Source organism: Gordionus sp. m RMFG-2023, chromosome 1, assembly GCF_954871325.1.
Source record: "Gordionus sp. m RMFG-2023 chromosome 1, tfGorSpeb1-WG-v2, whole genome shotgun sequence".
Lineage (NCBI taxonomy): Eukaryota > Metazoa > Nematomorpha > Gordioida > Chordodea > Parachordodidae > Gordionus > Gordionus sp. m RMFG-2023.
This window is the reverse complement of record NC_088775.1, coordinates 18072634-18095484: the sequence shown is the minus strand read 5'-3', so window position 1 is coordinate 18095484 and position 22851 is coordinate 18072634. Positions and strand designations below refer to the sequence as shown.

At 26.7% G+C, this 22851-nt stretch overlaps 1 protein-coding gene across 8 annotated transcripts in view; it reads right to left on the bottom strand.

Annotated features, from left to right (window-relative positions):
- LOC135922857 (heparan-alpha-glucosaminide N-acetyltransferase-like) overlaps nucleotides 1–22851 on the bottom strand; it is a 41650-nt gene that overhangs the window by 4207 nt on the left and 14592 nt on the right. For 7 of the 8 annotated variants that reach the window (XR_010571054.1, XM_065457353.1, XM_065457354.1 and 4 more), the window contains 7 exons: nucleotides 19760–19867; nucleotides 19220–19371; nucleotides 18903–19003; nucleotides 16602–16714; nucleotides 12459–12585; nucleotides 12150–12236; nucleotides 10470–10553 (listed from right to left, as the gene is read on the bottom strand). Coding sequence is in view for 6 of the 8 variants with exons in the window: in XM_065457353.1 (XP_065313425.1) it covers nucleotides 10470–10553; nucleotides 12150–12236; nucleotides 12459–12585; nucleotides 16602–16714; nucleotides 18903–19003; nucleotides 19220–19371; nucleotides 19760–19867 (772 nt within the window). In the remaining 2 variants the exon portion in view is untranslated. Of the gene's footprint in view, nucleotides 1–10469; nucleotides 10554–11922; nucleotides 12003–12149; nucleotides 12237–12458; nucleotides 12586–16601; nucleotides 16715–18902; nucleotides 19004–19219; nucleotides 19372–19759; nucleotides 19868–22851 lie in introns of all 8 variants that reach the window. The other variant, XR_010571055.1, reaches the window with a different exon arrangement.

The following is a 22851-nucleotide window of genomic DNA, read 5'->3' as shown; positions in this document are numbered from 1 at the left end:
CAATTATCGAAATACGCCACAAATAACCACAAAAAAAACATACAGGACCCTTACAATTAATAAAATTAATTAATCCTCATTACATACCCCAGTTACCAGGTTTTTAATATAAATGAGAAAATATATGCAAAAGATTTTAAAAAGGATATTTGGATACCAGGTATCATCGTTAAAAGAACAGGACAATAACGTTTTTAGCTAAAACTAAATTAGGGTTATGGAGAAGACATATTAATCAGTTAAAACATAGGTTAGAAGATTACGATTTAAAAAATAGAGGAAGGAAGAGAAGGAGAAAAGATGCAAACTACACCAAGAATGGATGAAAGTGATCCTATACAAGACTTCTCTATTTCCAAAGACATTGATCCTATGCACGACTCGATGACCAAAGACATTGATCCTATGCAAGATTCGATGACCAAAGACAGATCCGATACAAGACTCAATAACCAATATACTAGCATAAATGATAAGATGGAAATCGACAGTATAGATCAACCCGTGGTAGAGGAAAATACAAGTAGACGTTATCCAAAAAGGATAAGAAAACAATTTATACTGTTTAAATTCGAGAGCCCAAAAAGGAGAAAGTAGATGTAATAGAATTAATTAACATCAAAAGGCAATTAATAATATGATTAATTGTTTCAAATATATTGTTAATTGTGTATGTTAATTAATTGATGTATTTAGATTATTTGTAAAAAGTATATAAACTGAAGTACAAAATATATTAAATCAGTTAAAAATATAATAACTTGTAAAATATGTCATAATCGGTTCCATGTCAATTCAGCGAAACTTTTATAGCGAAACACTTTTTCGCGAATGTCGTTTATCGCGAATGAATTTTATAGCGAAACTTTTATCGCGAATCCATATTAGCGAATATTTTTCCGTGAATATAGCGAAACAAATATCGCGAATTTTTTATAGCGAAACTCTCATGGCGAAACCTTTAGAGCGAATACATTAGAGCGAAATTTTTATCGCGAAAATTTTATAGCGATGTCAATATCGCGAAACATAAATCGCGAAGACAATATAGCGAAAACTATTTAGCGAAATATAACGCGGCCTATTATTATTTTTTTATTTTTATTTATATTATTATATTATGAAATTAAAAATGGATTTCTTTTATTTGATATTTTTTTAATAAAAAAAATGATATGCTACTATTGTAATATTATTTTTGTTACAATTTATTAGTGATTTTCACACGCCCAAAATTTTAAGCAAAAAATATTTTTTCAAGTACAAAAAGATTTTTAAACATATTTTGATAAAAATTTTAAATCTTTTTTGAGGAATTCTTTTGTGAATTTTACAGAGTTGTTAAAATATCTAGATACAAGTATCTAGATATAAAAATGTGGTATCTGTATCTAGATAGATTTTTGATTAAAGTATCTGTATCTAGATATTATTTTAGAGGTATCTATATCTGTTTTTAGATACATTTTAAGATACAATTTGATAAACTTCTATTTAACGCTTTTTTATATTATAAATAAAAATACTTGAATGTAAAATTTATTTTATTTCATATGAGCATATAACTTAATATTAATATATAAAAATTATATATATATAAAATATTAAAACTTATATATAAAAAAGAATATAAAAATATTAATTAAATATTATGTCCGAGTTATCAATAACAAGCAAATTCTGATATTACAATCCATCTCAAGGAATTTGCCATTTAATTGCAATGGAATTGGTATTTTATTTTATTCTATTATATTAATTTTTAAGATTAATATTGATGACGAAAATGACGACATTCTTCCATGGCCAATTTATAGACCATATTTTAAAATAATATCTCAAAATAAAGAAAACAAATCTCTGTTAGTAAAATGTTTGCCATGTCTACCAAAAAATATGCAAATTTCAGTTAGCATTACCTCAACTTGCAACATTGTAAAACATTTAAGGGTATAGATACTAAATAAATATTTACAATTTTAAATTTTAAGAGAAAACATCAAACACTCATAATCTAAATAAAAAAGGGGAAGGAGAAAAAACCTATTAAAGAAAATATTGGACTAGGCTCATCGTCCATTGTTTTTTTACAAGAGACCTCAGACTTTAACCCAAACCACTTTAGATGATTTAATAACTGATTTTATTATAAATAGCATTCAGCCATTTTCAATTGTTGAAAATCCATCATTTATAAAAATGATCAAAAATTAGCTCCACAAAAAAAATATAATTTGCCGACAGACAGTGGTTGCTAGAATCTCCCAAAGATGGGAGAATGAAAAAAAAGAAATCATTAAAAGTCTAATAGAACCATCGTTAATATGTACAACAGCAGATTGTTGGAGTGCCTATCGCCGGTATAGCTAACATTTAAATTTGTATAATAATTTAATTACAAACAAATTATTTGAGCAGTTTTAAGAAATGTTAATTTTTAGTTCATACATAGGAGTCACTGCACACTATATAGATCCAAGTTTGGAAAGAAAAAATGTAGCGTTGGCTTGTAAAAGAATGACTGGTAAGCATACATATGATAAAATAGCAAAAAATTTACAAGATATAGCAAAGGATTATTGCATACAAAATAAAATCTCAAAGAGCATTACTAATAATGCAAAAACTTTATTAAGTCTTTTAGGTTTATTTTATTATAAATATAAACATAATATTACTTATTTATGATAGAGTTTTCAAGCCAATTGAAAATATTAGTGAATCCATAGATGATCTGGAAGATGAAGAAACAGTTGCACCAATATCAATATCAGATCTTTATACTACTGCTCAGGATTTTGGAATATCAGAATCATAAACCTGTGTAAAAAAACCAATAATTTAATATCTTTTTTCAGTATCCCAGCGGAGATATAATTGTTAATGATTTAAATTCTGATAATAATTTTAAATAGTTTTTTCAAAAATGAATGCCGAGATAGATTTTAGTATTTTTAAACAATATCCTGATATAAAAATGTTATTCATTAAATATAACACCACAATCCCTTCCAGCGCCCCTGTTGAAAGACTTTTTAGTATAGATGTCTTAATGACCAAAATTTTGAAAATATTTTATTACTGAAATCTAATAATTATTTATAATCATTTAATCATATATTATATTATTTTATTAATGATATATAATAATTATTTATATTAAATCATTATTTTAGTTATATTTTGATAAATGTGGTATCGAGTCAATAATTTTTTAGATCATTTCATGAATTTTCATAATAGAATCCTAATTTAGGTATATTCAAACCTTATCTAAGAGTATAATATAAAATGTATTTGTATATAGATACATTTTAAATTGTATCTGTATATAGATGCATTTTAAATTGTATCGGTATCTAGATACATCTAAAAAGTATCTTTTAACAACTCTGGAATTTTATTATAAATAAACAATCTTTTAGGTGAAATCTTTTATAGTTTTTTTTAATCATTTTTGTAAAATTATCGATTTTTTAAGTATATTAAAAGAGGTGGGTTTTCTAAATAATATTTTTTTTAAATATTTTTATTTAACTTATTTATGTATATGATCTTTTTAAGGATAATAATTTAATCTGACAATTTTTATATTCGTTTTGAAGATGTTCCTTGGAAAAATGACAATTATCATATACGGTATTTTTAAACATATTAGATTTTTTATACGGTAAGATATGTATTTTTAACATGTTAAATTAAAATTTTAATTAAGATGCACCATATAAAAGTGACAATTATCATAATCGTTATTTTTAAAGTTTTTTAAATTTTTTTGACGTAAATCGGTTAAAATAAGTATTGTTAACATGTATTAATAAAACTTCAGTGAAGATGTACCCTAGATAAGTGACAATTGTCATAATCCTTATTTTTAAAGTTTTTTGAATTTTTTTGATGCAAATGGGTAAAAATATAGATTGTAAACTTGTCAAATTAAAATTTCATGAAGATGTACCACAGAAAAGTAATAATCGTTATTTTTAAACTTTTTTGACGTATATGGGCCAAAATAAGTATTGATAACATGTTTAATAAAAACTTCAGTGAAGATGTACCCAAGATAAGTGACAATTGTCATAATCATTTTTAAAGTTTTTTAAATTTTTTTGACGCAAATGGGCAAAAAATAAATTGCTAACATGTTTAAATAAAACTACAGTGAAGATGTACCCTAGATAAGTGACAATTGTCATAATCGTTATTTTTAAAGTTTTTTGAAGCAAATGGGAAAAAATAGAAATTGCTAACATGTTAAAATAAAATATCAATTAAGATGGACTATAGATAAGTGACAATTGTCATAATCGTTGTTTTTAAAGTTTTTTGAAATTTTTGATACAAAAGGGTAAAATATAGATTGAAAAATGTAAAATTTCATGAAGATGTACCATATAAAAGTAGGTCGTTGGCCCTACACTTTATGATTTTCAATGGTTTATCAGTTGGACTGATTTGTACCCGATTTGTACCGTTTTCAGTTCGATTTGTACCATCACCGTTTTTGAGATATTTAAAGAACAAAATGGAGGGCCAACTTCACGACAGCCCCCCAAATTTTGAACTTAAAAATAAAAAGTGGATAGGTCGATAGAGAATTATTTGTACCGATTTGTACCGTTTTAAGCTCGATTTGTACTATTACCGTTTTCCAGCTATTGACCGTTAAAAATATGGCGCCAAAAATAAAAAACACTCAAATTTTTTTTTAATTTCTTAACGTACAACGATAGAGAATTTTTTTCTCTTCCTAATGATGACTCAAATTAAGCTTTATCTTCATTATTTATTACGGAAATCAAATTTTAAACCTTATATTATAGCGTAAAGTTAGCCCCCCCCCCTGATATTCAAAATGTGAGATTTTTCAAATTTTTAAAACGGGATATATTTGTACCCGATTTGAACCGTTTCAAGCTCGATTTGTACTATTACCGTTTTCCAGCTATGACCGTTAAAAATATGGCGCCAAAAATAAAAAACACTCAAAATTTATTTTTTTAAAATTTTTTTTAACGTAACGATAGAGAATTTTTTTCTCTTCCTAATGATGTCAAATTAAGCTTTATCTTCATTATTTATTTCGGTAATCAAATTTTAAACCTTATATTATAGCGTGAAGTTAGCCCCCTCGATATTTAAAATTTGAGATTTTTCAAATTTTTAAAACGGGATTGATTTGTAGCCGATTTGTACCTTTCAAACTCGATTTGTACTGTTACCGTTTTCCAGCTATTGATCGTTAAAAATATGGCGCCAAAAATAAAAAACACTCAAAATTTATTTTTTTTAAAAAATTTTTTAACGTACAAACGATAGAAAATTTTTTATAAAAACTGAACCGGCTTAACTTTTTTTTATAATTTTACTCCTTCAAAAAATTATTATATAAACGGTTTATAATGGTTTAACGGTTCGTTATGGTTCACTCCGGGTCACTGATAATTTTATCGTATTAATACCCACGTTAAAAATATATCAACATGTATACTAATTGAAAAATATTACAACATGTTAATGACTTTGTTTGTAAAAATATTTAAAATATACACAAAGCTTTATAATAAAGATAAGGCATAATTTGAGGCATCATTAGGAAGAGAAAAAAATTCTCTATCGTTTGTAGGTTATAAAAAAAAATTTGAGTGTTTTTTATTTTTGGCGCCATATTTTTAACGGTAAATAGCTGGAAAACGGTAATAGAACAAATCGCGTTTAAAACGGTACAAATCAATTCCGTTTTAAAAATTTGAAAAATCTCAAATTTTGAATATCGGAGGGGGGGGCTAACTTCACGCTATAATATAAGGTTTAAAATTTGATTTCCGCAAATAATGAAGATAAAGCTTAATTTGAGGCATCATTAGGAAGAGAAAAAAATTATCTATCGTTGTACGTTAAGAAATTTTTAAAAAAAAAATTTGAGTGTTTTTTATTTTTGGTGCCATATTTTTAATGGTCAATAGTTAAAAACGGTAATGGTACAAATCGAGTTTGAAACGCTACAAATCAGATACAATTCAATCCCGTTTTAAAAATTTGAATATCGGGGGGGCTAACTTCACGCTATAATATAAGGTTTAAAATTTGATTTCCGAAATATATAATGGAGCTAAAACTTAATTTAAGGTATCATTAGGAAGAGAAAAAAAATTCTCAATCGTTGTACGTTAAGAAATTTTTTTTAAAAAAACTTTGAGTGTTTTTTATTTTTGGCGCCATATTTTAAACGCTCAAATAGCTGGAAAATTGTATAGTACAAATTAATCTGAAAACGGTACAAATCATTTTCTATCGACCTATACCCTTTTTATTTTAAAATTCAAAAGTTGGGGAGCTGTCGTGAAGTCCCCCCCCCTTCCTCCATTTTGTTCTTTGAATATCTCAAAAACGGTGATGGTACAAATCGAACTGAAAACGGTACAAATCATTCTCTATCGACCTATGCACTTTTTATTTTTAAGTTCAAAAGTTGGGGGGCTGTCGTGAAGTTGGCCTCCCATTTTGTTCTTTGAATATCTCAAAAACGGTGATGGTACAAATCGAGCTTGAAACGGTACAAATCGGGTACAAATCAATCCCGTTTTAAAAATTTGAAAAATCTCACATTTTGAATATCGGGGGGGGGGGCTAACTTCACGCTATAATATAAGGTTTAAAATTTGATTACTGAAATAAATAATGAACGTTAAAAAAAATAAATTATGAGTGTTTTTTATTTTTGGTGCCATATTTTTAACGGAATAGCTGAAAAACGGTGATGGTACAAATCGAACTGAAAACGGTACAAATCATTCTCTATCGACCTATGCACTTTTTATTTTTAAGTTCAAAAGTTGGGGGCCTGTCGTGAAGTTGGCCCCCCATTTTGTTCTTTGAATATCTCAAAAACGGTGCTGGTACAAATCCAACTGAAAACGGTACAAATCAGTCCAACTGATAAACCATTGAAATCAAAAAGTGTGGGGCCAACTTCACGGACCTTATAAAAATGACAATTGTCATAATCGTTATTTTTAAAAGTTTTTAAATTTTTTTGAAGCAAATGGGCTAAAATATAAATTGCTAACATGTTAAAATAATATTTCAGTGAAGATGTACCCTAGATAAGTGACAATAGTCATAATCGTTAATTTTAAAGTTTTTGAATTGTTTGACGCAATTGGACAAAAATATAAATTGTTAACATGTTAAAAAAATTTCAGTCCAAACAAAAAAAACAAATCGATATTTTCATTCTCATAATCGTTGTTTCTTTTATCCTGCTTAAAATTTGATAAAAATATGCAAAGTGATTATTAAAGATAGTTGTAACCTATGTTAAATTCTAAACTTTTAAGCTATGGATTCACAATCTTATTCCTTTAATTAATAAATTTTAATTCTACATTATAAAAATGTATAACCTTGCATTCACAGTTAGCAAATATTTTTGTATACTCCTGGCAAAATAGTGCTGAGTCTGAATTCAGGGTAGCATTTTTATAGAAAGAACTTAAAAACCATATGAATATTATTTAGTAATATGATACAATCAACATAATATAAATTTAATGTTAAGATTTTATTATGGTTAAAATGGATTACATTCTATATTTTAACCCATTTACATCAAAGAACTTTAAAATTAACGATTATAAAAATTGTCACTTTTCAATGGTATATTTTCATGAAATTTTAATTTAGCATGTTTACAATCTATATTTTAACCCATTTGCAACAAAAATATTCAAAAAACCTTATTAACAACGATTATGGCAATCGTCACTTAAATAAGGTACATTTTCACTGAATTTTTATTTTAACATATAAACAATTTATATTTTTGCCCATTTGCGTCTAAAAATTCAAATAATTTTAAAAATAACGATTATGACAATTGTCACCTTTCTATGGTGCATCCTCATGAAATTTTAATTTAACATGTTTACTATCTATGTTTACCCATTTGCGTCAAAAAATTTCAAAAAAGTTTAAAAATAACGATTATGACAATTGTCACTTATCTAGGGTACATCTTCACTGAAATTTTATTTAAACATGTTTGCAATACTTATTTTAGCCCATTTACGTCAAAAAAATTCAAAAAGTTATAAAATAACGATTATGACAATTGTTACTTTTCTATGGTACATCTTCATGAAATTTTAATTTAACATGTTTACAATCTATATTTTTAACCATTTGCGTCAAAAAAATTCAAAAAACTTTAAAAATAAAGATTATGACAATCGTCACTTAAATAAGGTACATTTTCACTGAAATTTTATTTTAACATGTTAGCAATACTTATTTTAGCACATTTACGTCAAAAAAAATTTAAAAAGTTATAAAATAACGATTATGACAATTGTCACTTTTTTATGGTACATCTTCATGAAATTCTAATCTAACATGTTTACAATCTATATTTATACCCATTTTGGTTAAAAAATTACAAAAAACTTTAAAAATAACAATTTTGACAATTGTCACTTATCTTGGGTACACCTTCACTGAAGTTTTATTTAAACATGCTAGCAATATTTATTCTAACCCATTTTGGTCAAAAAAATTCAAAAAACTTTAAAAATAACGATTATGACAATTGTCACTTTTCAATGGTATATCTTCATGAAATTTTAATTTAGCATGTTTACAATCTATACTTTTACCCATTTACAACTAAAGAATTCAAAATAAACAACGATTATGAAAATTGTAACTTATCTATGGTACATCTTCACTGAAATTTTATTTAAACATGTTAGCAATACTTATTTTAGCCCATTTACGTCAAAAAAATTCAAAAAAGTTATAAAATAACGATTATGACAATTGTCACTTTTCTATGGTACATCTTCATGAAATTTTAATTTAACATGTTTACAATCTATATTTTTACCCATTTACGTTAAAAAAATTTAAAAATAATGATTATGATAATTGTCACTTATCTAGGTTACATCTTCACTGAAGTTTTATTTAAACATGCCAGCAATATTTATTTTAACGCATTTTAGTCAAAAAAATTCAAAAATCTTTAAAAATAACGATTATGAAAATTGTCACTTTTGAATGGTAGATCTTCATGAAATTTTAATTTAGCATGTTTACAATCTATTTTTACCCATTTGCAACAAAAAAATTCAAAAAACTTTATAAACAACGATTATGACAATTGTTTTTCAATGGTAGATCTTCATGAAATTTTAATTAAGCATGTTTACAATCTATATTTTTACCCATTTACAACAAAAAAATTCAAAAAACTTTATAAATAACGATTATGACAATTTTAACTTATATCTATGGTACATCTTCACTGAAATTTTATTTTAATATGTAACAACTTATATTTTTGCCCATTTGCGTCAAAAAATTGTAAAAAAACTTTAAAAATAATGATTATGACTATTGTCGCTTTTATATGGTACATCCTAATTGAAATTATAATTTAACATGTTAAAAATACATATTTTTGCCCATTAGCGTTAAAAAAATCTAATATGTTTAATAATACCGATTATGATAATTGCATATTTCCAAGGAACATCTTCATTGAATTTATAATTTAACATCTTTACAATATAAGTGATATTTTTACCCTTTTGAGTTAAAAAATTTCAAAAATCTTAAAAATAACGAATGACAATTGTCACATTAAAATATTATCCTTAAAAAGATCATAAAATAACATAAATAAGTTAAATATAAATATTTAAAAAAATTATTTAGAAAACCTCTTTTAATATACTTAAGAAATAGATAATTTTACAAAAATGATAAAAAAAAACTATAAAAGATTTCACCTAAAAATTGTATATTTATTTATAATAAATTTCACAAAAGAATTCTCAAAAAAGATATATTTACAAAAGAAGATTTAAAATTTTTATCATAATATGTACAAAAATCTTTTTGAACTTCAAGAAATATGGCGTGAAAATCATAATAAATTGTAACAAAAATAATATTACAATAGTAGCATATCATTTTTTATTAAAAAACATCAAATAATAAATAATATGTTGTTTTCTTTTAAATAAATGCATTCGCAATATATTTATTGTTTCGCGGTAATGCGCTCGCGATAATGACTTCGCGCACATATTCGCGATAAAAAATTCGCTGTAAAGTGTTCGCGTAAAATGTTTCGCTAAAATGTATTCGCTCTAATAAATTCGCGACAATGGCTTCGCGAAATTGTCTTCGCTATAAATATTTCGCGGAGACAAATTCGCAGAATTGGTTTCGCGATTTTACCTTCGCTATAAAAACTTTTCGCGATAAAAGTTTCGCTGAATTGACCTGATACGGTCATAATCATACCTGATTTCTTTCGAAAAATATTACAATAAAATATTTCGGGAGCAAAAAGCTATTGGTGTAGTGTGGATTAGTCACTCCCCCCCCCTTAAAGAAGAGAGTTATGTGATAATTATGAAATGTTACAAATAAGTATCATTTATCTTTTAAATTAAAATTACCATTATGCAAGCTGATAAGCCCCATATTTTCATAATCGAGTTATAATTTTGGGATTTGTTGTATAATACGAATACTTTGGCAGCCTGAATAAATTTATCGTTTGGTAAAAATTAGGCGTATATTAATCTTCTTCTCCGTTTAATGGCAATTTCCAGGTCAAATAAAAACTCATTTTATACTGCTGTTTTAAGGAAAGATTATATTTAAAAATCAGATGCAGGTTCAAAGTAAAAGCCTACTAATTATTACTAAACTTTTCAAGCCCGAGGCTGGTCTGAATTCATAATTGAAAAAATTATAAAATATTTAGTACATTTTTATTAAGCTAAATAAAAGATATCGAATTGTTTTGTAGTCGGAGATAAATTTTAATTATCATTTTATTTAAATAAACTCCTTCAAAATCATATTTTCTATCTCAAAGTGGTGGGAAAGTGGTAACGTCTTAAGACACCTAAAAGTGTGATTTCAGGAATCAAACGCGATCGTAAAGAATAACCGCTCCAAAATCACGTTATGACCACAACACTCGAGAAAAACTAAAAGAATAATGGGTCACACAAATCACGATGCCCAGGACCATAATAGAAACTGGCTTACCCTGACAAACCGCTATTAACAAAGAAAAATTTGAATAAAAAGCGAAAACATCATTTGGCATTTTTATTTTTTAGAAATTTTTTTAAGTTTGTGCCTGACCCGGATTTTGAACCAATTTACAGAACCCAAAGTCTTACCGAAATTTATAAATTTTAAAAATGTGTAAAACTCGGACCTGGCCGAATTTTTTTTTAAAAAATGAATTATTTACCATCTGGAAAATTTATGAGATGAAATCATTTAGTCATTCATTCGTTTCTGATATTTTTGATCTTTTAAAACCAATTTCTAAAACGAAAATTAGTTACACAAGCTAATGGGGAATTTTTATAAATCCGGGGACTAAAGAATTTGACCTCTGTAGGTTGTCTGAAAATTTAATTGTTGAGATGGTTAATTTTAATAATTTAAAACATATGAGCTTAATAAAATTTAATAAGCATTTTTAGATTATGTTTAAAACCATAAATTAACATATTCAATTATAAGTTACATTATTTAATTATTTTTCTTAAAACATTTTATTTGATATTGTTTTTCAAATAACTTTACATTATTTGGATCTTTATATTATTTCATATCATAGCATTTTATTAAGTTAACTTTTATTTCTTATTTTAAAAAATTATTCAAATTATTATTTATATATCATTAAATATTTTATTAGATTTGTCTTGCTACTTATTTTTTTTAACAGTTGTATATCAGAGATAAATTTTGTTATCTTGTAAAATATAATTTCCAGTTTCATAAATAAAAGGATTTATTTTAAGTAATAATATTTTAATTAATTAAGATACTTAAAAAATCAATAAATAGCGCCGTTTAAAGTTAAAAAAAATAACGCGTTACTGTTGAGTGGTATATATATGCCATTGTTAATAGGGTTCTTTCTTTAATAATACGTAACTACACACCATTGTTGGGAAAAACTATAAAGTATATAAAATTATGCAAATCATTTTTATTCAAACTCATTTTAGCTTGAAAAATGCCTATTAAATTATAATTAAAATCTTTATAAAAAATATTATTATTTAAGAAACAGCAATAAATATTTTATTAATAAATAAACATACTCGTGCTCCAATATAGGCTAAAATTGTAGCTGAAAAAGTTCCCAGTATTCCCTCAGGGTCGAAAGGGATATCGGTCATATATAATTCCTTGCGTTAAAATAAAAATAGCGGTTTGCATAATTTATCATAAATATAACGAATAATCTATATTAGATTGCGCGGCCCGACCCAAACTCCCAAAATGCTTTCGAACTAGATCGGACTGCGTCAAATATCTTTTAGGCTGGGCCGAGCTGTGTGCAAATTTTATAACTCAATCAAATTAAATGATTATTCCTTAGTAAAAATTAATAGACCCATCTGGCTTACTTTAAATGTAGGATGTTGGTACATATGCTTGGGAGTCAAAATAACTCTATCTATATATCCAGTTATCCCACCTACACACTGTTTAAACGATGAATTATCGTATAGGCCTCCTGGATTATTATAACCTCTGGGTTTTTTTAGTTAAAAAATAGGAAAAACAATGTTAATTTATTAAACATAAATTCGCTGAAAATAAATTAATAAAATTTATTCCTTAAGCATTAAAATCGGAGCGCTATGGCCCAAATTCCAAAAAATTCGGACAGGAAATTTAAATTTAAGTCTTTTTCCTTCATAATCTATTCCAGATCATAGCATTATTTTACGAGCCAAGCCGGGCAAAAAAAATTTATAGGCCGGTGTAGGGCACAAGGAACAATGCGATAAAAGTAATACCATGATAAAAGTATCGTTCATTTTAAGAAAGATTAATATTTATTAGTAATATTATAGTAGTGTCATATATGGAAATATGTAAGGTGACGAATGAAAAGGAGAAAAACAAAAGGACCATGGAAAAAGAAATAAAAAACAGATTTATTTATTTTTTTGTTGTAATTTGAATATATTATTTTGTCTTTGGAAATAGAGGTGGTGGGCGCGGGCCTAATTTTTCATTCACGATCCGTCCGCTCACGGTGGCTATAAAAAATTCACGCTCACTCACGCTTACCATTAAAATATTTTCGACTCGACCCGCCCGCTCCACGACAAGCAATATTTTGATTCACGCCCGTCACGCCAGAAAATTCACGGTGTTTTTAAATTTTTCAAAACTATTGCTATAATTTTACACTTTTTTGAATTGATTCTATTTATTTCTCTAATTTCCTAATCCATATTAATAACAAAAAATAAATATAATCTATAAATCGAAATTTATTTAGTAAAAGAAGAATGTCCATCTTTTTTTATTTCAATTGTGTATGCGTCTCTAATAAGAGATTGGCTACAGAAAATAACTTTTCACTAGAAGCCGAACTTGCAGCTGACAAAATTTTACTCGATAATTTTATCAAAAAAGGAAATGAATATTCCTGCTTCCAAAACTTCAAAATATTGTCGTTATTTATCTTATATGAATCTTTTAAGTTCATCCTCACAGCTTTCATAGGTGATGTTGATGCTTCATCAGAATCATCTAGAAATTCTCTTTTTTTAGAATATACGGTCTTTTATGAGTGTAGGATGAATTTGGAAAGTGATATTGACCATTTAGAATATACGGTTTTGTATGAGTTTAGGATAAGTTAGGAAAGTTATAAATGATAATTGGCATCGACTTATGCATATCATCTATTTTTATATCATTTAGCATTTTTATGATTGTTATATATATATCATTTTCTTCTTTTATTAAAAACTTAAGTCTTTTGAAATTCGAATCTAGAATTAAGCCTACCTTATGTAGTGGCTGCATAATAATCTTTTAAAAGAAATCTTGTTCTGTATTTTAAGGTTTTGATTATTATTGTATCACGTTTAGAAGGTTAACAAAATTTTATTAATTTTTGTTTCCATAGAAAAACTTCATTTATTGTGGGAGGAGAATCTGCTCTCAGATTATCCGAGCATTCTTTAAATATTGATAAAAATTTATCTAACTCGCGTATGATACTAATATCAATTGTGGCAAATTTATTTAATTTTTGCTTGCTAAACAAGTACACCTGTATTTCAGAATATGATTTTAAGAAACTCTGTGTATCATGATATATTTAGAGTTCCATCTCGTTATTCTCGCTTTTACATCTTAAGGATGTGGCTTAGTTTGATATTAGCTGTAGATTGATTGAAATATTGTACTATTTTTTTACACCATTTATATTTAAGGCTATTTCAGTTAAACAATTGTCAAAAATATAATGCATAATATTATTTAGTATATGGCATATACATGCTAGCGTTTCGTCATCTTTGAATGCACTTATAAGATTTGCTCCGTTATCACTCACAACTACATTTTAAATAATTTTCTACTTCTGAATATTCTCCTAAAATTGAATTGACTACACTTTTAATTTTGACGTTTTTTTTCATCCATTGCCCTTGTGGCCAAGTTTTTAATTTAAAATCCTTAATGATAATATGTCCTGTAATGGTTAAAAAACTTAGATTTTTATAGTCATCCGTCAAATATCAGTGATTATGGACAAGTAATTATTATTGATCATGCTTTTAATCTTAAATTTTATTTTATGGTATATTTTTGGACCTATAGTATTCATGAGAGTTTTCCGGTTCACAACTTTTATATTTTGTTATCCATATGTAACACCAACATTTATCTCTTGCCTAGCTTTAAAATCCTTCACTTTCTGTTGCATTTAAAGATTGAAGATCTTTACAAATAAAATATAACTGACTTTTCTGTAAAAAGTTTAAGCAAAATTTAGCATAAAGTCTCGCGATAAAAAACACCTAAACATAAAAAGAAAATTGAACTAACAAAATGATACCGGATGTTGTTTATATAATGCGGAAGATTTTTAGTTTTCATAAATTATTTTTTTTTAAAAAATAACTAAATTAAATAAGAAAATATATAATATAATTAAAAAATTGCAAATTTATATTTATAAAAAACAATTTTAAAAATTTAAATTTCCGTGATTCACGGGAAATTTATGTTCACGCCCGATCACGCCCGGGGAAAATTTTGGGAAGGCCCGTCACGCCTTGGAATTTAAAATTTATTCACACTCACGCCGATTTCACGGCCCGCGCCCACCTCTATTTGGAAATATGGAATAGAAAATTATACACTAGGATCAGACAATAAAATGATTATATATACTTATTTAACAATATAGATTGATATATATTGTTTTTAGGGATATACTAAATAATACTACAAGTGTATTATTTACATAATAGATTCATTTTTTTAAAATACATATTAGTTTAAAATAACGGCCTAGAGAAGATAAGACACAATAAAAAGAAATATTATTTAATACTTATAAAATAAATGCAAATTCGGATTATATAGGTTTATAGAGGATCCGTTAGCTGCTTTAAATTTCTTTAAAAAATTTGGTTCGGTAATAAATATTATATTATATAGTTTTAGATCAATTTTTAAGGTTTGGTTAGACACATGATTTTATAGGGTAATATATTTATTATATGTAATAACATCCATTTTTTAGTATAATATTAATTCTAACCCGCATCATTGTTGCCTTCAATTTTAACCCTAATCTTTTTTAGAATAATAATAAATATTTTATTCTTCCAATAAAAAAATTCCTGGTTTTAGGCCTTAGGGCATTAAAGCATATTAGCAGGATTAATTAGTTGATGTTTAGATTTGGTTGGCGCTAGATTTATTTCATATATTTTTTTTTGTAATTGAATTAAAATAATAAATTATATATTTTATTTAATTTTGTTCTATAAATATTTCAGCAAATTTTAATTTTCTATTGAACCTTTTCTAGTAAATAAAAAAAAAATTTACCTTTGTTATAAAAAAACATATTCCAAACCCAATTATCGCCATTACTTAAAATTTATTCGATATTTTTTAGTAGCTAAATATTTTTTGTAAACTGTATATGTGCAAAATTAATCTTAATTTTGTTCTGAGTTCATGAAATAATGGTTTTTAGAGCTTGGAATCGAGTGTAACATCTTTCCATCATTTTTTAGCATATTAATATTAAAGGGCCGGGCCTCGATTTTATAAAATTTTAAAAGACTGTGCCAGACTTTTCGTTAAATTTTTCGAGCCGAATTAGAAATTTATTTATAGGGTTCTTACAACCGGGCAAACATTTAAATAATGGGAGGTAGCAGAGCAAAAATCTTAAGAGGCCGAAACGAGCCAGGCCTTGAGGACCTTTAATATACATTACTTTTATCATGTGTATTACTCTTGTCAATAATGGTAATGAGAGCATTACTCATAGTGAAAGAAATACCATTTTGTTAATATCACTGTATTGAACTTATCATAGTACATCCGGCTGGGTCGAAAACCCATTTCAAAAATTACTAAGGGTCAATTCGGGCTGCACCGTCTTCATAAGCATATATTGTTTCTTTTTTAAATAAAACTTGAAAAAAATAAATAAAACCTTAACTTACAGCTGATTATATAAATAATAAATAATTTTTTAAAAAAAAATTTCGTCAAACCTAGGGCAATTCAGAGCTTTGCCGAATATATAAATAAGTTGCAATGAACATAATAAAGCCATTGATAAAAATTCCAATATGTCCGACAGTTTATGACGAAATAATATTCGGTTCTAAAAAACATTTTTAAAAAATGAAATGTCACATTTTTATAAATACTTCGTTTATATAAATTATGTATGGTTACGCGAAAAATATGTCTCACGTGATTGCCACTTTCAACATTAAACTATAAATATGTACGCCATCATATATGATCATATAAGAATCATTTTTTCAAAAATATAGTAAATTATTTAGGGAAAATAGAATTAATATGCAAATTCGGTACTATTTTATTACGTTACCCTATAATAAAGCCCAGGGTGGGGTTATAAAGGTTAAAAAAATTTCAAAACAGTGGCGGACTGACCATAAGACCAAGTGGGCATTTTGGCTACCTGGCTGCAAAAATGTCGATATTTATAGTTGATAGAAGAAAAATGAGACCTAAAAAATAAAAAATAGCTTTTTTTCTTTAATTCATGTTTTATATTATTAAAATTTCATTTTTTTAGCATTTAGATATATATTATAATATCTATGGCTATTTTTTTTATTTATAGCCCCCCCCCATACTTTTAATCAATACATAACATCGAGGATTATCATTTGGCTATATTATTCATTTATACAAAATCCATTTTCCGTTTGAATGATAATAAGTTTTAATTGATTTATACATTTTATGTAAATAATATTAAATATTGTTGCATTGGAATTAAGCAAAACCTTAGGTATAATATAATTAATTTAATCAGCTTGGCATGGATGTTTTATTAATAATAATACAGTATTAATTGATTGTTAAACTCAATCTTGATTAAAAATTTGTGCAAATATAAATCGCTAAGCTCAATTTTTTGGAAATTTTATATAATGAATGAGGGAGGTCACTTTTATCTGAAAAATTATAGATATTTAATCAGCTTGGGAAATCATTAAAAATGACAAATTCTCCATATCATTTATAACCCTCATATCTATCCACAATAAATCTATAAAAATGGCTATAGATTTAAAAGATTTTCGACTTAAAGCTATTAGATATATGAGTGCATAATGAAATGCCAAATAGATTAAGTTGAACAAGGAGGACGTACAGTGACAAATGCAAAGATGAACTCGAGTCAATAATTGATCAAATTAAAAATAGTCTGACCAAAAGGTTTTCGGTGAATAAAGAGCCTATAATGAATACACAATATTTGCCTCAGTGACATTTTGATGAAAAAAATATTAATTAATCTCATTTTTTTGCCAATGTATTTTGACATTATCAACTTATGTAAGTGAATTGTGAAAAGGGGGGGGGGAGTATTTGACAATATATATTGGAGGAATTTTTTTATTGATGCCCGTTGAAAGAGAATTGTTGGAGCAAATTGAACTAGAAGAAATTCTTATTAATTGTCCATATTTATAACTAAATGATAAATTTATTAAATATTTGTAATATGAGTGATTTAATATGTGCAATAAAGTCTATTTCTCTGTGCAATATGTATCATTTTTAACTATTTTATGTGTATAGGCCATGGGATTTTTGACAGCCTGGGGGAAATAAATTCGGTTACACTTTAAAAACCACAATTAAGGAAACCCAAATAAAAATTAGAGAAATAAAGGAAATAAAAATTTCAAAAAAAACGGGCTTTCACAGGCCTCTGTAAAATGTCTAGAATTTTATATATACCATAAGTATGATTTTATATTGTGAAGTGATCTAAAAAATCTCAAAAATACAACAACTTATAGGAAATAGTGACAACCAAAACGGCTAAATTCATTTATTAAAAGTAGTAGAATGAGAATGACTTTTTCGTGCATGATTAAATTTGCCTATTTGGTATTAAATTTAGTTCTTCCAAACTTTTTGTTTTGGCATTTGGCTCTGGACGAAGTGCAGGTACATTTTATTTTATATGAAAAATTCCTAAAATAAATTATTAGCTCTACCAAGTCATGCTCTGTTTTTTTCTCTTTATGGATAAAAAATTATAATAGCTATAATATGTAATATAATTTTTAATCCATCGTTTTGGACATGTTTTCGTCAAACCAAAAATATAAAAAAGCCTTTAAAAAGGTTTCTACCCGGTGCAAATGAGAGACGAAGGCCAGCAAGATGATGGGTATAGGGTTGGTCGATAAAGTAATTTAGCTAAGAAGCCAAAACCACGCCAGTCTGCTCCTGATTCAAAAATTATATTTTATCAACTCTGTATATTATATATTAATTGAGCTTATATAAGAATTAACCTTAGGGAATAAAGGAAGCAATAGGATAGATGACAGAAGGAGATACACGAATGCTAGCCTTTGGAGAACGCCCATTATTCTAAATTCTAATAAATTTTCCGCTAAACGTTAAAATTATATTTCAAATGTTATACATTTTTATAAAATATTTTAAAACTGCAGACTATTCAAAAGCGGCTCGGTTCATGATTGGGTCATCTTGCAAGATGGGAACTATACCAAAATAGTGGTTAATGATTTATGGTTTATAAAATGATGAGATTGCATAATAAACTTTCATGTAATTTAATAATTTGAGTAAAATAAATAAAATAAACCTTTTATATTGCTCACTATGAATCCAAGAAAGAAAAGCAACAAAGACCGTATAATCACTTGCCTTACAATTTTCCATTTGTTCAATATGAAGTTTGCGCTGAACTTCTTTCTCAGCGATATCACAAAGGAAAAACCCATAGCAAACACAAAACTTTACATAAAATCATAAATATTGTGTTATAGTTTAAATGCGCAATAGATATCAAAGTAAATTATATAATTAGGTCACTGGTTTCAATTGATACTAGAAAATATAAGATGCAATATTAAATTTTCTGCCGAATCTCGAATCCTTCGGAATCGGTTCCAGAAACCCTAAGTATCTTTCTGAAAAAAACTGTAACGTTGAATCATGTTTCTTTACTTCTCTAGTTTATCTAGTAAAGATATAAAGCACGAATTGATTAAAATAAGAATATAAAAGGTTTAGGCATTTTACCATCATCCGCCCAATTAACAGGTAAAGATATATAAAACATATTATTTTGTGGGGTTTGGACGTATGCCCTATAAGAATATATGAAATATCAAATATTTACAAAGGAAATACGAGATCAGTGATAGTAAATCCATTCCAAGGCGCGTGATTGAAATACCAGTATTTTCCCCCACCGTAATTGCTAAATATCATCATCACTATGGAAAACCTAATTTTTGCGTTTTTTTTAGTGGAATGAAAGATTATAATTAATTATTTGAATAATTGTCAACTAATGTAAAATTCCCATCCTAAGTTTGCAAAAAAAAAATCAAAAAAACCTGCCCAGACCGAGAATTCTTTTTCCCGGCACAAGTGAATCGTATTGGTTCCAATAAATAAATATTTAATAGGAAAAAAGCCAATTTTTGTGATGCAAAGTTAATTTGTTTTTTAGGGCAACTATTCTATTACAATCTCATTAAGAATGCAAAAAAATTGACCGAAAAAATATGCCTCGAGGGAAGGGAAACATTTTTCGAATTAATAAAAATGTTAGAAATTATTTTGAATACTAGGGAATTTTGGATATCGTTTCCGGGATTTCTTTAAATAATTTATTTCTTTTAAAACGAATGGCTCTAATTATCCGCCTATATTTTTTTTTAAAAACTTAGTTTCACATGACACATGTCCAAGGGAAGAGATAAGGATTGGTATAAAAGCCTAATTAATAAATTTAGAGAATTTATTTATAATTTTGTCTCGGCAGTATTATCCTAATTTAAATTAATATTTTCTGGAAAAGAAGAAATGTATGTGATTGTGAACTCAAATCAAGGATTTAGCTAAAGGACTAAGTTACTAAAGTTAAACCATCTGGGCTCAGGCCATCAACTGATGATAAATTAGCAGGCTCCAGGATGTTTGGTATTCGGATCTTCGTAAGATTATGGCTATATTGAATTAATAGCCGCATACCTTGCATATCGGCCTTTACTATATATACAATTAAGACGATGTCACTTGGAATCAACCAACTTTTTACATTTGAATGAGATGGAACGATGTCACATCCAATTTAATATGATAACTCATGAGATGGAACGATGCCACATCCAATTTAATATGACAACTCCTAATTGTTCATCTGATAAAAAGACCTATACGAGTTGGTAATGCTCCCTACTATTCATAAACACTAGTACAATGGGTATTTTATGATAGTTAAATATGAATTGAAGCGGGAAATTCGATGAGAGTATTTTAAGAAAATTTTTAATCAACGGCTCAAAAATTGATTGGCGTGTTAAGTCTGTGGCTTCTGGCAAAGCCAAAGATTTCCAAGCATTCAAGGCCGAATTTAAAAGATTATCTTAGGGGTGGTAAAAGATACGTGATGTCAAAAATGAAGACAGAGATGGATATAAACATGAGCGTTCCAATTTCGAAGGGAATTTTGAGAAACCACTTAAAATCTCCCAATTCAATATCTAAAGATATAATTTATAAAAACCAGGGTTTGTATTTGGCCGGTCCTTACATATAATAGTAAAATGAATCAATATTATTAATTTTATAATATTTTTTTAAATTCATTGTCATTGAATAACTAATGTTTCGCTCTCCGTATCAGTCTTATTCTGATTCATATTCAATATTATAATTTTCTTTAATATTTTTTGACCCTGTTGTTGAGATCTTCAATCAATTTCTGTTTTAGTAAGATTACCCAAATCGATCAATTTTTCTTTCTGAAGAAGAAGTAGAACTAGTAATTGTTAGTAAAATGCCATCTCTTAAGGGGCATGGTGGCAAAGCCCATTCCACTAACTTAAGGCCTGATTTAATTGTTTCTTAAGGAAGCTAATTTTTTACACATAATTTGCTATTAAACATGCAGCTTTTACTTCTGAAATTTATGATATCAATATATTTTGATCAACATCACATTGTAAAATGCCTAATTCTTGTCTATATTTTTAATTTTTTTCCTTGCGATTTCTTAGAGTATTTGAACAGATCAAATACTTATAGATTAACTGAAATATAATTACTAATTTATATTACATGCAAAAGGGAAAGTTTGAAACAAATTTGTAAAAAAAATTGGTGTATATTTATAGAAGTCGTTGAATATTTTAATGAATAAAACCATTATAAAAATAATTTAAAACAATATTTTATTAAAAAATTTAAATAGCATTTATTGATAAAACATATCTTCCATCGATATATCATAAAATTAAATTTTTTTATACGTTGACTTTTATTATTATAAATTTATTCTTTACAAGCTTTCTATATTTAACAATAATTAAAGATCCAATTTCGTCTTAAAAGATATTTATTTTATATATTTAAAATAGTTTATTTTAGATCTATCAACACATTCTTTTCAATGGTATTAAATCATTCTTTTTTACAAACATTACTTACTATTAACTGTAATTCAATGGCTTCCAACATAGTGGGGGGGGGAGACAAATGATCGTCAGAAATTCTCAGAGTAGAGGTAGGATGCAGTCATCCTACAGTAAAATTTTCAGGAGAGCAAAAATTTTTAGAACCCCCCCCTCGTCCTTAGGGGGGGGGTGATAATTTGATATTTATTTACTCAATAATGAAATATAGAATCAAATTTATATTATATTACTAAATCAACAATTACTACAAGAGACTCATAGGCCCAGCCCGAAAAATAATATATAACTCTAAAAATCCGGGCCGATTTTGGCTTGAAAAATTCCTTTCTGGACCTAAGATTTTGACCTCTACAGGTCTCTTAATTCTTTATTGATCTTATATATGTTTTTTGCATATATCTATTCTCCTTTTTGCAAATACGTTTCTTGAAACTTTTGTTATAATTATGATTGTGAATATTTGGTAAGAAATAAAATTTATCTCTGATATGTAATTAATCTCCTAGGTACTTATAGTTATCTCATTTTTATTATGCAACTGTCATTATTATTTCTTTATCTTGCAATATATATTAATTTTAGTACAGTTATATATAATATTTAACATAATGTGGTAAAAGAGATATTATATCACTAATCTTGGATCAGCAATAATTTTGGAATTTTTGACAATTGTTCAAAGAAATAGTCTTAAATATAAATGGTGTAAAAAAAAGAGTATAATATTTCAAACAATCTACAGCTAATAGAATGCTAAGACACACCCTTAAACAATATTTAATAAAGA